This window comes from Mobula birostris, chromosome 30, assembly GCF_030028105.1.
Source record: "Mobula birostris isolate sMobBir1 chromosome 30, sMobBir1.hap1, whole genome shotgun sequence".
Lineage (NCBI taxonomy): Eukaryota > Metazoa > Chordata > Chondrichthyes > Myliobatiformes > Myliobatidae > Mobula > Mobula birostris.
In genome coordinates, this window is record NC_092399.1 from 15,149,212 (window position 1) to 15,165,407 (window position 16,196).

General features: G+C 42.3%; 1 protein-coding gene across 21 annotated transcripts in view; it reads right to left on the bottom strand.

The window, feature by feature from the left end:
* Positions 1–16,196, bottom strand: part of macf1a (microtubule actin crosslinking factor 1a) — a 590,515-nt gene that overhangs the window by 167,403 nt on the left and 406,916 nt on the right. For 19 of the 21 annotated variants that reach the window (XM_072247359.1, XM_072247356.1, XM_072247358.1 and 16 more), the window contains 7 exons: positions 15,884–16,007; positions 13,461–13,669; positions 12,814–13,131; positions 9,464–9,630; positions 6,066–6,222; positions 5,600–5,726; positions 2,135–2,197 (listed from right to left, as the gene is read on the bottom strand). In XM_072247359.1, coding sequence (XP_072103460.1) covers positions 2,135–2,197; positions 5,600–5,726; positions 6,066–6,222; positions 9,464–9,630; positions 12,814–13,131; positions 13,461–13,669; positions 15,884–16,007 — 1,165 coding nt within the window. The remainder of the gene's footprint in view (positions 1–2,134; positions 2,198–5,599; positions 5,727–6,065; positions 6,223–9,463; positions 9,631–12,813; positions 13,132–13,460; positions 13,670–15,883; positions 16,008–16,196) is intronic. The other 2 variants (XM_072247351.1, XM_072247368.1) reach the window with 1 other exon arrangement.

Genomic DNA, 16,196 nt, shown 5'->3' on the forward strand with positions numbered 1-16,196 from the left:
AAGCGTTGCGCTAACCACTATGCCACCGTGCCACCCCGTTATATTACAGAGGTACAAGCTACAATTTCTAAATTGTACAAAATGATGAGGAAAATTGACAGTGATTAACAGGTTACATCTGTTGGAGGAGTTGTGAATTAGAGGTCGTGGGGTATAATTAAAGAGAAAACAGTTAAGAATGATATGAGAAAGAGCCTGTTTTGAACTCAATGTGTGCTTGCTGTCTTAAATGAGGAGACAGGCTTCACTGTGACCTTCAGGGCAGAATTGAATAAATAAAATAGAACAGAAGGGGCAAAAGGTTTGGGAGCTGTGTATCCTCGGTCGTGTCAAGGTCTAGGCATCAAGTCACAGTGCTGCCTGTTTACAGCCGTCCTGGTGAGAGGTGTCAGGGTCACCGCACTCCACTGGAGGCAGTGTGGCATGGCATCAAAGCTGGCATCAGTGCTGCCCGTAGAGTTCGCTTGGCAGAAGACAATTCGTATCGTGTCCGAATGCAGATTTCTGCAACATTCATGGACTCAGAGTCTTGGTCCGCATTTTTTGGTCTGAGTGTATTTTACCGATATCGTACCTGCGCTTGCTATCTTATACATGTGCTCTGTGCTGTGTATGACTATTGGTATTGCGTTTTGCACCTTGGCTCTGGAAACACCGTTTCCTTCGGCTGTGTGCACGTGTGGCTGAAGCTTCAACTTTGAACGTTGAACTATGGTGGGATGACACTGGCAAGGGCACAGAGAAGCGACCACAGTGTGGAACTAATCACCATCTGCAATGAGCTAGCATGGACACGATGGGCCAAAAGTAACCATTCTGCAATCGAGTCCTGTGAGATCTTTCCATCATCACGGTGCTGGTGAAAGCTATCCATAACTTACTGCAAATTCCAGAACATGACTTTTGATCAGACCTTCGCTCAATATGGGCAAATGTTCTTCTTGTGACTACATTGCAACAATGTTCCTGTAATTCACTAATAGTTTTATCTGGGTGGGTGGAATTCTACTGGGAGGTACAGGGTCACCACCGTCACAGTCTCTCAGTTCTAGCAATCCAAGTTCAATCCTGTCATCTTGTACGGTCTATGTGGAGTTTCCCTGTGACTACACACGTTTCTTGCTAGATTCAAAAACATGATGAGCAATACACACAAAATGCCAGAGGAAGTCAGCATGTCAAGCAGCGTCTATGGAGGGGGCTACAGCTGATGTTTTGGTCATAGACCCTTCATCAAGACTGACAAGAAAGAGGAGAAGTCAGAGTAAGAAAGTGGAGAGAGTGGAGGAAGAAGTACAAGGTGGTAGGTGAGAGGTGAAACCGGGAGAGGGGGGAGCGGGTGAAGTTAAGAGGTGGGAAGATGATTGGTGAAAGAGATAAAGGGCTAGCAAAGGGGGAATGATCTTCTACCCTCTCCTATCAGATTCCCCCTTCTCCAGCTCTTCATCGCTTTCACCAATTGACTTCCCAGCTCTTTATTTCACCCCTCCCCCTCCCCCGGTTTCACCTATCACCTACTGCCTTATACTTCTCTTCCCCTCCTCCCTCCCCAGCTCCTTACTCTGACTTCTCCTCTTTCTTTCCAGTCCTGATGAAGGGTCTCGGCCTGAAACGTCCACTGTACTCTTTTCCACAGACGCTGCCTGGCCTGCTGAGTTCCTCCAGCGTTTTGTGTGTGTTGCTTTGGATTTCCAGGGTCTGCATATTTTCTCATGCTTGGGAACCAGAGGGAGGTGATGGGCAGGTGGAGAAGGGGCTGACAGGGTAACTTGAATGGGGAATGGAAAAAGAGTTATGGAGGGAGCAGGGAGAAATTATCCGAAGTTAGAGAAATTGATGTTCGCACCATTAGATTGGCAATCAGGAGATTCGGGGCAGCTGCTGAGCACATGAGAGAGAGTAAGTCACAGGGGGATACAGTAAGTGGGAGAATGTTGACAGCTGGCATAGATTCAATGGGCCAGTCACCCACTGTGTTGTTTCGAATTATGAAAAAATGCAATTCTAAATTTTGCATTTTTTCCCCCCCAAGGATTAAATGTCTTTATTCACTTCCCAACAACGGGAATCTAATTCAAGATGAAGTGGTTAGAAAACCAAACAGAGACACACCTCAGATTTGTAAAATTCTCACCTTTGTTTCTGTGGTGCCCATTCACACTAGGTGCAGTCACCCCACCATTCATCATCACAGAACCTATGCAAACAACAGGGAGACAAAACAGTGCACGGGACGCCAAAGTTGGGAGAAAACTCTGAGCACAGACATGTGCGCAGAAAGTTCCTTGGTGGAACTTTACAGGACACGAACAAACATGGTTTACAGATGAGCATTTTGTTAAGGAGTATGAAAAAACCTTTGTACTGTGTTGCAGCAGTGCACAAATCTCAGATGTACAACTGGATGTAGCAAGCATGGATAGTCTCAGCTATGTTTGTCATAATCTATTTTGAATACACTGGGCACCATTTTATAATTTTTTTTTTGGAAACTCTCCTAATGTATAAGATTTTAGCTTTAATAGCGTCGACACTTTTGTTTATGCTTCAGAATGGCTGTGAGCTTGTATACTGCCCTAGAGATCTTGTGTCCTTCAGATTAACGCATTTTTGCAGCAGGTACGACATTTTAGATAAGACTTCAAACCACATCTTATCTGTTCTCTTGAATGATCTTTTTTTCTCCAGTCCTGCAGAAGGGCCTCAGACCGAAACATCAACTGCACTTTTTTCCATAGATGCTGCCTGGCCTGCTGAGCTCCTCCAGTGTTTTGTGTGTGTTGTATAGAAGATTCCTTGGTATTATCTGAAGAGCAACAAGGGTGCTCTCCAGCCTCCAGGCCAATTATTTTATCTTGTCACTTGGTCATTTTTGCATTGTTGTTTGGCGAAATCTCAAACTAGCTATTATGTTTCCCTACTTTAATGTTGGTGACTCTGCTTTACAAATACTGACATTTAGAAAATCCCAAGGGCTGTGAAAAGTGTTAGCTAAGGGTAAACTTCTTTCCCTTTCATTTATATTCCAAGAATATTTAATTTGTATACATTGGCTCCATCATCTTCCCATTGCTAGGAATATCTTCTACTGATTGAAGAACTCAGCCCACTTTAGCTCAGGGCAACCAATTGCATCACATAAGCAATCATGTCACATTTGGGGATCATCAGAACTTTATCCTCTACCGCATGCTCTAAAAGTACAAATTAGGGGCACATGCCTGTTGTACCTTTCTTCCAGAATTTGGTTTCACTAAATGAAATGGAACCAAGTTCTGCAGGTGAAGTCCAACACACAAAAACTACTGCATAATGGATTATAGACATTTAAAATCACTATACAGATAGAATTTGGAGTAAAAATTCCTCCATGTTTTACTCCCTGGGTAAATTTATAAGATCCTATGTCTTATGGTCTTATAAATTTACCCAGGGATTAAAACATGGACAAGAGAAAATTTGCAGATGCTGGAAATCTGAGCAACACATACAAAATGCTGGAGGAACTCAGCAGGCCAGTGAGCATCTATGGAAAAAAGTACAGTCGACGTTTCGGGACAAAACCCTTCGGCAGGACCGAAGGAAAAAGCTGGGGAGTAGATTTGAAAGGTGGGAGAGAGGACCACCAGGTGACAGGTGAAACCTGGAAGGGGAGGGATAAAGCAAAGAGCTGGGAAGTTCTTGATGAGATGAGGTGAGAGAGGAAAAAGTGGATGTGTAAGGAGGGGCAGAGCGAAGTGATGATGGCACTAAACGGCGACTCCTTTACTTGCATCTTTGGAAACAGCTCTATTTTCATCTTTAATATCGCTATTTTTCCCTTTCATGGTTCTTTTGAAGACCCTGACCTGGAGTTACATGTTGACTGCGGTTCTTTGCGGGAATGGGACCCGCTCTCGGGGTTTCACAACTGGCCATTGTTCGGCACACCAAGGGCTCGGCTCGGCTTTCAAGGCCTAGGATCTCGGGGCTCTGGAGATGGGCAGATCAAAAGTCGGTGTCCCGTATTGGTGTGTCATGGGAGCTGGAAGATCTTTGGCTGTATTCCCAGAGACCTGAGATCTTCGGGCACAGAGCTCAAAAACAAGCAGCGCAATGGATCTTTAATATTGTAAACCAATGAGTTGTTTGTTATGTCTCCATTTCACAGCGAGAGGGGAGACATCTCTATCTCCCTTATTAGGGAGAGAGAGAGAGCCTGTGGTTTGTCAAATGCCGGGTGAACAATGTTGTCTTTGGAGAACTGCAAGTGTTTCTTTACTGTTGCTTTTGCTGCACGCTTGAGTGCTCGGTGATGGGTGCCAATGCTTTTTTTTTGCAGTTGGGGGGGGATCGTGCTTGCTGCCACTTACACAGGGGAGGGAGGGGAGCTGGGGGAGACTTTGGGGTTCTAACGTTTAACCGTTGTTCATTCTTTGGGACATTCCTCTGTTTTTGTGGATGGTAGTGAAGAAAAAGCATTTCACGATGTATATCATATACATTTCTCTGACATTAAATGTACCTTTGAAACCTTTGAAATGGAGGGGGAGGTTGGGGGTTATTAGGAAAACATGGAGGTATTGTTGCTCCAGATTCAAGCACCGAAAGTGTCTTGTGTCCCAAATTTATCCTTGGTTATCCAAGGTTAATTCATAGAGCACAAATGCTTACTTTAAAACAATTCAATTGATAGCAGAGTAAGTTAAGGAAAGTGCAACATTTAGAGAAAGTTGAGAATAAGTTATACTCCTGAATACATGTCCAGTAATTGAACACTTATAAAGCCAGATCAATTATAAGATTTAATAAGTGCACTGCTGCTTTCTTAACAGAAAACATAAACTACAGAGGAAAAGAACATTGACGAAGTTAGTCTGTGTTAATGTGGTAAGCACACTGATGAAGAATGCGTTAATTAGAAACAGTGATTGTTAAGAAATTAAACAACATTTAACTATATAACTTAAAATAAACATGAGAAACAATAAGACAATGTTACAAGAAACACAATCTAATTAGCTCCTGTGCATGTTTCATATTTCGTTTTACAAAGTGTTTCAGTAAAAATCAATATGATAGCACAGGCATGAATCAGCTTGTGGAAAACTTCAGAATCAGGTAGCACTGCACAGTGGTGAGCTGGTAGATCCAGTACCTCACGGCTCAAATGACGCAGGTTTGATTCTAATCTTGGGCACTGTCTTTGTGGAGTTTGCATGTTCTCCCTGTTGATAACACAGGTTTTTTTCTGGGTGCTCAGGTTTTTTTCCCCATATCCCAAAGACATGTGCCCTCCATAAGTTGTCCTGTAAGTAGCAGATCCTGGGCAGTGTTGATGGGAATGTGGGACAATAAAGTGGGATGAGTCTAAATGGGTGCCTGATGGTTAGTGAAGACTCAGTCGACTACCGTGCCTATTCCTGTGACCTATGACTCCATGAGAGATAAAGGGAAACTTAGATAATGCTCTAATACGGCACAAGATTGTCTTGAAAGGGATTTTCAGCAAATAGCGTGTAGCTTCTTTCAATAGTATATAGAACAATAAAGTGGAGGACGAAGTTTAAAAAGAGACAAAACAATTAAGTTGACTGCATTTTCTTGATCAAAACATTACCTGTTTTGCTAGTTAACAAAGTTGTATCAGGTGATGTTATTTCCATGATGAGACTTTCTAACTCAGTTCCTTTATGGTTTATTTCTTGAATTTGTGGAGATTTTGCTGACCAGTCTTCCAACAGGACCTGATAATCAAAAGAGGCCGCATCATACTAGTTCACTCAAACTTTTGCAAACAGGAGCTTGATTTCCCTTGTGCTTCTTTTCTCAGAACATTATGCACAAAATTAGGTCACATGATGATTACATCATTCTGGATGGGATCATACTCCTTCCCACTCTCCATCAAATTACAGGAAGTGTTTCCACATAACGCGGCTGAGCAAACTTGCCCGACTAAAATTCAGGAAGCCTATATACGGGTTATTTAATCTATAGCATCTACCTTCACACTAAAACTAAAAAAAAATTGATCTTCCATCAAAAAGCACAAATAGTACATGTTTTATTGTATGTAAACATACCGTTACTTCCTGGATCTGTTGCTCGATTGTGTCTGTATTAAGTGCCAATTCAAAATTTGGAATGTTTGCCTTTGTTTCCTTTAACCATTTTCTAACTGATTCCACCAGAGAAGTGAACTCAGTCAGAGACTGCTGGCAGGACACTGCCTCTTCCTCCCTGAAAAAGAAAGACTCAATCACAGCTGTACACATACATATATTGTTATAAAATGCCACTAATGTTGAAATTGCTAGGTAGACTGAACTGTTTCAGAATAGGGATACAATTACAATTCATTATTTTTCTTATTTTGCTTGCTGATTTATTGGGTATGCCCACAAGACAATGAATCTCAGGGTTGTATATGGTGACGTGTATACTTTGATATTAAATTTACTTTGAACTACCATTTCTCATTTCCCATGGCAACAGTGACCACAAGAAAAGACAACTCTGAATAACAACCTTTATTTATTTCTCAATAGGAGGAAGGATTTCAGTCAGGACTTTGTGTGCTAAATTCAAGCAGCCAACAATAGATCTTAATTTTCCATGTGGAACTGCCAAGATTTCACCCCATAATTCTCAAAAGTCGGGAGGTCCTGAACTTCCGTTCTTCCAAACTACACACTGATGTTGCACTCTGCTTGGAGTCCATGATGAAGTGCTAATTTCCTGCTATTTCCCAGTGGTTATCCTGAAAATCCTTCTATTATTCAGTGACTTTATTTATTTAAATGGAAAGGAAAAGTAATGAAAGTGGAATGCAAGTTTTAGGTAATCTACTTAAAATAAAAATAATTAACTTGAAACAAAAATTAAAATGTATATGTTCACTATGTCCTATAAAACACATTTAATAGCTAAATACATGATAAAAAATAATAATTCTGACTGTCACAGATATTCAATAACATGCAGGCTCAGTGTACGGACGGTAGTGTACACCGGAGGCCTCTGGGAAGGATTTGCCACATACAGCTCAAGGGCTCTACATGGTAGTGTAGTGGTTAGCACAATGCTTTACAGTACCAGCAACCCGGGTTCAATTCCCGCCTCTGCCTGTAAGGAGTTTGTACGTTCTCCCTCTGACCGTGACCTGTGGGAGGTGCTCCAGTTTCCTCCCACAGTCCAAAGATCAGAGCTGTACACATACATTTATTGTTATTAAATGCCACTAATGTTGAAATTGCTAGGTCGACTGAACTGTAGATAGGCTGATAGGTTAACTGGCCATTGTAAATTGTCCCATGATTGGGCTAGGATTAAATTAGAGAGATTGCTGGGCGAAGCAGCTCAGAGGGCCTCATCCGCTTTGTATGTCAATTTAAAAAAATTACCCAGCTTTGTTCACGAAGACTCACACCAGCTTAGTGTAGACTGAGGAGATATGAAATAGCCAGAGTGCCAGCTCACTGCTGCCTGTCAATTCTGAGCTGCTGATCATCACTTTTACTCTGTGCCCAATTAACTGACTTTAAAACGACATGAGCAAAAAAATAACATAACAAATCAGCTTGAGCTGAAAATCAATGTCAATTTTATAGCACATCACTTACTAGCTTGATCTCTTTCAGGACGCAAAGCTAGACTGAGCCTGTTATATATAAAACTACTTTTTTAAAGGTGCTGCTTGGTATTTAGGGAGAAAGCAATCAAGTAAATGGTAAAAAAAAACCTGCTTACTTCAGACAAATCCAGTGATACTCTAAAGAAAAATGTGGTTTCAATTTGATGGACAACTTGCGACTACAAATCAATATTGCTAAACACATCAACAAGAAGTCTTTATATTTGTGGTTCACTTGGGGTGCATAACTGCCAAGAATCTAATGAAAGAATATATTTCCCTAACAACACATACAAAAAGCTGGAGGAACCTCAGCAGGCCATGCAGCATCTTTGGAAAAGAGTACAGTTGACGTTTCAGGCCGAGAACCTTTGGCAGGACTGGAGAAAAAACGCTGAGGAGTAGGTTTTAAAGGTGGGGGGAGGGTAGAGGGATACACAAGATAATCAGTGAAACCTGAGGTGGGGAGGGATGAAGTAAAGAGCTGGGAAGTTGGTGAAAGAGATACAGGGCTGGAGAAGGAGGAGTCTGATAGGAGAGGACAGAAGGCCACGGAAGAAAGAAAAGGGGGGAGGAGCACCAGAGGGAGGCGATAGGCGGGCAAGGAGATAAGGTGAGAGAGGGAAAAGGGAATGGGAAATGGTGAAGGGGAGCATTACCGGAAGTTCAAGAAATCATGTTCATGCCATCAGGTTGGAGGCTACCAAGATGGAATATTAGGTGCTGTTCCTCCAACCTTGGTATAGCCTCATCACGATAGTAGAGGAGGTCATGGATAGACATATCAGAATGGGAATTAAAATGGGTGGCTACTGGGTGGTCCCACTTTTATTTCCCCAAGTTTGGCAAAACAATGCCTTCCAAATAAAGAATATTAGATAGCGGAGGAAACCAGCCGATGGTGTAACGACATCCGCACCGGATTTTGGAGCAAGTGATCCTGGGTTCGAACCCTGCTGGCTCCTTGCATGCTTTCCATCCATGCTGGGTTGAGCAATGAGCTAGCAACTCGGCCTCGTGAAAAACAGACAAGAGTACTAAAGAAACGGCAAGGCCACCGCCAGATGCGCCACAAGGCGCGGAAAGGAACGACACGCAGCGAGATAGTGGAGGACCAAAATGTTAATGATTCTCATTTACCCAATAACAAAAGGAGTTCAAAAGCAATCACCCCGTAAAGTTTAACAAATATATCGCAGTAAAACCCAGGTGGTGTAGAATCATTTACTGCATCACAAAAACCCAGAGTTCAAAACGTTTGCTGAAAATAATTAACATACTGAGATAATAATGCTTTTCACTTAAGTGTGGATGGTCCATGATTTATAATATTGAGCCTTGTTCCAATTTGACATTCTGGCCATCACAAGGGAACACCTTTTTATCGCTTTCATCATTGACCCTATTTACACTTTTGCTACTTGCAGACATCATGTCTTCCCTGGGTAGAACTTGATAATTTATCTAAAATACAACTCGATCAAGCTCTTCAAGGTGGGTGAGAGTGAGTTAAATGATCTGATAAATCTTACACAATCTATTGCCCCGTTGAAGGGTAATGATATCGGAGGCCCTGAAACAAAAAAGCCATTTCATCATTTGACACAAATTGATGGATCTAAGCAAGAAAATGGGAAGGAAAACAGTGGGTTAAAAATTAAGGAGGGAAAAAAATCACACTGAAGCAAGCTACTCACAAGAATCAGGCCCATTTTGATTTAGTCAGCTTTTTTCCCCCCAAAGCAAACACATTTATTTTTAATGAACTCTGGGCTCATGTCTCCTTAGAGACAAATATAGCTCACAAATGGCCCAGATTTGTAGTTATGAAGAGTCTTTGTCTCTTACCTCTTCTTAATGGTGAGTTCTAGATTTCTGTATCCTTTAGTTAGGTCTTTGACAGTCTCCGTGAGCTGACCCTTTTCTGTTAAGATGCCAAATGCACTCAGCTCTTCTGCTAGCTGCTGTAGAGCCTGGAGGTCCCCCCTTTGCTTCACCATTTCAGAGCTTGCATCCTGTGGTAAGGCAAACACGTAGACACTTGCAATAAGAATGACAGACTGGCTGCTCTATTTTATGTTTAAATGTGTTACTTCATTGACCAATGCCAATGCTGCTCTTTCCATGAAAATAATATAAATCACACATGACAGGGAATCTTCCCCATTCTCTGCACTCTCCAAAATAATATTATAGAATGCTCGAAGGGCCAAATGGCCTACTCCTGCATCTATTTTCTATGTTTTCTATATTACAGTGTGAGAAATGTCAAATTAACATGTTTATCAAAGGAAGGTGCTGTCTGGGAGTACTATTACAATAATATAATTAAATGTTGTAAAACATACTCAGAATACTTCTAACTCATTTAAAAGATGCACTTATTTTATTTCTGACACAAGATCACCCTCGGTTGGTTCAGAAGACGTGGTACACCTTCAAGGCGGTGGTGCTGAGCCACATTCTACAACCTCTGGCATGAAAAGTCATGAAGTTATAGAACACTAAAGGCCCTTTGGCCCATCTAGTCCATGCCCAGCTATTATTCTGCCTAGCCCCAATGAAATGCACCAGAACTCCATGCACCAGTGGTGTACCTCAGGGATCCGTTCTGGGACCCCTTCTCTTCGTGATTTTTATAAATGACCTGGATGAGGAAATGGAAGGATGGGTAGGTAAATTTGCTGATGACACAAAGACTGGGGGTGTTGTGGATAGTGTGGAGGGCTGTCAGAGGTTACAGTGGAACATCAATAGGATGCAAAACTGGGCTGAGAAGTGGCAGATGGAGTTCAACCCAGATTTTGGTAGGTCAAATATGATGGCAGAATATAGTATTAATGGTAAGACTCTTGGCAGTGTGGAGGATCAGAGGGATCTTGCAGTCCAAGTTCATAGGACACTCAAAGCTGCTGCGCAGGTTGACTCTGAGGTTAAGAAGACACATGGTGCATTGGTTTTCATCAACCGTGGGACTGAGCTTCAGAGCCAAGAGGTAATGTTACAGCTATATAGGACCCTGGTCAGACCCCACTTGGAGTACTGTGCTCAGCTCTGGTCACCTCACAATAGGAAGGATGTGGAAACCATAGAAAGGATGCAGAGGAGATTTACAAGAATGTTGCCTGGATTGGGGAGCATGCCTTATGAGAATAGGTTGAGTGAACTTGGCCTTTTCTCCTTGGAGCGATACAGGATGAGAGGTGACCTGATAGAAGTGTATAAGGTGATGAGAGGCATTGATTATGTGGATAGTCAGAGGCTTTTTCCCCAGGGCTGAAATGACTAACACAAGCCGGCACAGTTTTAAGGTGCTTGGAAGTAGGTACAGAGGAGATGTCAGGGATAAGTTTCTTACACAGAGAATGCTGAGTGCGTGGAATGGGCTGCTGGCGACAGTGGTGGATCTTTTAAGAGACTCCTGGATAGGTGTGAGGAGCTTAGAAAAATAGAGGGCTATAGGTAACCCTAGGTAATTTCTAAAGTAAGGACATGTGCAGCACAGTATTGTGGGCCAAAGGGCCTGTATTGTGCTATAGGTTTTCTATGTTTCTCTGTTCTACCATCACTCCCCAGTATGGTGAATGAACAGCACAATTCTTGAGCTTGAAGGGTATGGATGTCGGGAGGGTGGGGATGTGGGTGATGTTTCAGTTGCCCATACCAGCAACACGTGAATGGCAATACGTGTCTAAGTCTCCAATACCCATGCTGAGAAGGTGATTAGGAGGGAGACCAGGAGCTATTCAGAAACAAAAAATAATTCTGCAGATCATAATCACAAGAGATTCTGCAGATACAACATACACACCAAGTGCTGGAGGAACTCAGCAGGACAAGCAGCCTCTATGGAGAGGAATAAACAGTCGCTGTTTGGGACTGAGAGGTCTCTTTTGTGATTTCAGTCACTTATTTGGGAAATACTGTTAAAGAACTGAGGCAAACTGCTTCAGTGCATCCGGTAGGTGGTGCACACTACACCATGGTGTCATGCCACCGATAACAGAATTGGACACGTAGGCCATGTGACGTGACACAAATAATGTAAATTGCACCATCCTGGGTGGAGCTGTAATCCCCTGGTATTGATACAGCTGTGCTTCTAGTGGCATCTCCTGCACCTTCTGTGTAATCCCCTGGTATTGATACAGCTGTGCTTCTAGTGGCATCTCCTGCACCTTCTGTGGAAGCCATTGGCCTCATGAGTTATCAGACCCACAGACCCAGAGTGGAAGCAAGCCATCCTCAACATCAAGGGTCAGCCTATGTGGTAGCCATGTTATACAGGCGAGTAGAGTACATTCTCATTCTCGTTGCGCAGAGCTTTGGGCAGTCAAGAACTGAGCCCGCTCCCTGAGCAACCCAGGCTCCTTTGGGGGGGGGGGGGTCCATGATAAGAATGAGTCTGTTCCAGTTCACGCTTTGGTCTCGAGAGCTTGCTGAGGGAAGTCTGAGCAATGGCACATCCATGGAAAATCTTTACTTATTTAGCAATAGTGCAGCATGCATGTTGGCTAAATGAAAGTATTGTCACCTGACTAGGAGGCCATTCATCTCCACCCTCACAACAGTAATTAAAGGATGAGCAACAAGTGTACACATTCCAAAAAAAAATGGTGTATACATACTGGGCATGGACTGTGTCACTACTTATATATGAATTTATTTATTTATTGAGACATAGCACAGAATAGGCCCTTCTGTCCCTTCAAACCGTGCCACCCAGTACTCCCCCCGATTAATCCTTGCCTGATTACAGGACAATTTACAATCGCCAATTAACTTATCAACCAGTACATACTTGGACTGTGGGAGCAAACCCATCCGGTCACGGGGAGGACGAACAAACTCCTTACAGGCAGTGGCAGGAATTGAACCCGGGTCGCTGGTACTGTAGAGCGTTGTGTTAACCACTACGCTACCGTGCCGCCCCAAATCAGTGACTTGCTACTTTAGCATGGCCAGATACGATAAAATGTCTCCCGTCCCCAGTTGGGATCGAACCACCAACCTTTCGCTTGCCAGCCAAACGTGCTATGTAACTGCACCACAGGGAAAGGTTATGTGGTTGTGAGTGGAACTAGACATATCAAGCTGTTTGTCAAATATCTTTCAGGTTAACTGAAACAAAATTTTAGCACCATTTAAATGAACATTGATGTACTTAAGCTAGAAGTAGAAGTTTATAATGTATTCACCAGCATTTTCTGTGAAAAATGAGCAATATCTTTATTGGGATCTCCTCCAGCTGCCAGGCTCTGAGACTTGATTTCTATGAACTGTCCGACGTTCTGCACCAGTTTCTCAAATTGCTGTATTTTGGGGAGCAGTTCTCTCAGCTTCTCCTCCTTCTCCTGCTGCTCACTGCACACCGCTTGCACTTGGCTGTTCAACCGTTCAAGCTTCTCCTGCAGTGAGGAAGCCGTTGCTCCATCGGTGTTTTCAAGAAAACCACGGACCATATCCTGGATGGTGTTAATGCTGCTTTGATGACTAGCAATATCCTGTTTTAATTTCTGAAAAAATTCAGAAAACAAATTATACTTGTTTATATTCTGTGACACAATTGCATTTCACCATAAATGTCACTGCTATAATTAGCTTGCTCCGGTATGCTACCGTGATTGAGATTCATATCTTTACTGTGATGGTAGAGAGTGAGCGAGCAAGTTAACCAGCAGTGGATCATCTGTGTGCAAAATACTTGCTGAGGAGGCAAAGAAACTGTTTAGACAGACATGCCAGAAAATCATAGTTAAGATTATGAGACTGTCACAAGACTTGATAAAACTAAGTATGGTTCATTTAACTGTTTCAAAAAGCAAAAGTCTGGGCAAAAACTCACAGTGTTTTGGGCAAGGGCATCCTGGACTGCTGCAGATGACATCAGCAAATTATCCTGATTTTTCAAACTCTTTTCAACACCTTCCAACCAATTCAGTAAATTATCCAAGCCTTCTTGAACATTTTGAGACTGAGCGATTGACACTTGCAACTTCTTGTCGTGCTCTGAAACAACCTTCGACAAGTTCTTGTACCTCTGTGCAATGGAATCTAAATGGAAACAAGACTCTGTTACGCTGACGTTTGAAGTGATGGCGAAGATTTTACCATATAAAGCTTCAGAGTTTTCATGAAAATAAACAATATCCCTCTCTGGAATATATGTAGCCCAGGTGAAAGATCTTTCTGCATCACCGTCTGGTATGAGGGGGAGGATCTATATTTGGTCCATGGCTCCCTATCTGCGTACTTATCAAAATTGCTTTTAAATGTTGCAAATGTCAGCTTAGTCGGCTCCATCATGGGCACTAGGCTCCACAGTATCCACGACATCTTCAAGGAGAGATGCCTCAAAATCACAGCATTCATCATTAAGGACCCCCATTACCCAGGACATGCACACACTCCGCGATTCAGGAACAGCTTCTTCCCCTCTGCCATCTGATTCCTGAGTGGACATTGAACCCATGAATACTACCTCACAACTTTTATTTCCTATTTTTTGCACTACTTATTTAATGTAACTATTTAATATGTTTACTGTAATTCACAGATTTTTGTCTCTCTATTATCATGTATTGCAGCCGCGAAGTTAACAAATTTCACGGCATATGCCGGTGATATTTAACCTGATTCTGATTCTAAGTAAAGTTTTAAAGGAAGGAGTCAGAAGGACTAAAAGGGGGAAAAAAATCAGGAGAAAAGAATTCTGAGCAGGGAGGGAAAAAAGGGAGAGGGAAATCAGATTAAAGCACGCATTCGGAGTAAAATGAGGAATAGGGAAATGAAAAGGAAATTTGCAGAAGCGAAGTGAGGAGAAACAAATGGAGGAACAATAAAACCTCTTTTCCTGCAACTCCCCAAGAGGAGCAGGTGAAGTGCAGGGAAGAGGAGGAGGAGCACGGGCACAAAGCAGGCAGGCTCCGATAGCAGCTGCTGACGTTCTCACCAGAACCGTGGTTCTAGCCGCGCATCCTGCACTGCCGGGGTGCTCGGTTGCAAGGCTCCTCACTGTACTCCCAGCAGAGCATGAAAAATTACTGCTCATTGTGGGCCTTTGTGCCTTCGCAGCTCAAATACTTCCTTGGCTGCATCACTGCCAGATGTTCATAGTTGCTGAAGTGCCTTTTGCTCAACACTATACCATTTCCTCACATATCATTTATTCAGCTACAATATATCTTATTGTTACAGCTGACACAAGATAAATGCAGAAAAATATGAGCAATTTTAGCTGACTTGGAATCTAATAAATAAAAACAGAAAATGTATAATAGCCAAGCTGACAAGAGTGCCGGGAAAGAGAAAATTTCCATTATTCTTTGTTCATTACTGCTCCTGACTGAACTCTATACTCACAGCCTTTTTAAAATGTGTTTCAGATTCCCTGTATATTTTTGCTTTGTCTGATTTCCAGAGCAGCTGACAGGTATGGCAGAACCAAAGCCTAATAAGCTTCTTTTACGACTTAATACTATACTCTCGCTTTCAAACAATTCCCTGAAAGAATTCATGTTTGGTGCTATTTTCACTTTCACTGCTCCAAATAAGGCAAAATTAGCCTAACAATTCAAAACCGTTACATACTTCTCACGCAATAGTTCCATACAACCTAACACTTAAACTATGTGCTATTCCACCAAAACATCATTCAATAAATATGCATTCTACAATACTATTGGGATTCTGAATCACTACCCACAACTTAATAAACACTATCTCCAAAGTAATATTCAGCTTTATGGAATACTGCTTTTTGATTTTAAATGTACACTTCTTTATACATATACATATTCCTCTAAGTGGCTTGAGGCGCATCGGGCATCAATCTTGCCATTTCTTTAGCACTTGTCTGTTTTTTACGAGGCCAAGTTGCTAGCTCGTTGCTCAACTCAGCACAGATTGAAAGTGTTCAAGGAGCTGGCCAGATTCAATCCCAGGACCGCTCGCCTCGAAGTCCGGCGTGGGTGACACGACACCATTGCCCAGTGTACACTTCTTTGGAACATGGTAATTTTACTTACAGAATTTATTAGTTCTGTTTGTCAAATATTAGCAGATTTACAACCTGCTATGTAAGGATAACTCAACATTTGAAAGCTTATCAATTACAACAAATATTTCAGAAAGAATTAAGTTGTTGGTGGATCACTATATATTTACATATATTGAAGATGCCTGATTTACTGGGAAGATGCATTCCCTTCAGTTTGTTCTAATTCCATCATCACATGTTGACAGAAAGGACCGAAGCCGAAATGATACCTGTTGTTTGTTGAATTTGATCCTGGTTTGGAACAAGGTCATCATCCAAAGACATTAGGGAATTTGCTGCTTTCTGTAACTTTTCCACACTGACTTCATGTTCTGCTATATCCCCCTGGAGCACCTGGAATTGCAAAAAAGCACAGTGACTGATCCAAAATTAATCCTTTCTGTGTGAAGGACCATTAGCTTGACTGATGGATGGAGATGGTGCACTGGTGGGTCACAGAGATACACTGACTGAAAAGGTTATCTAAAAGTATCAAAAATAGTCTTAACACGACAGTTTGCTTTGTGGATTGGGATGTTTGGA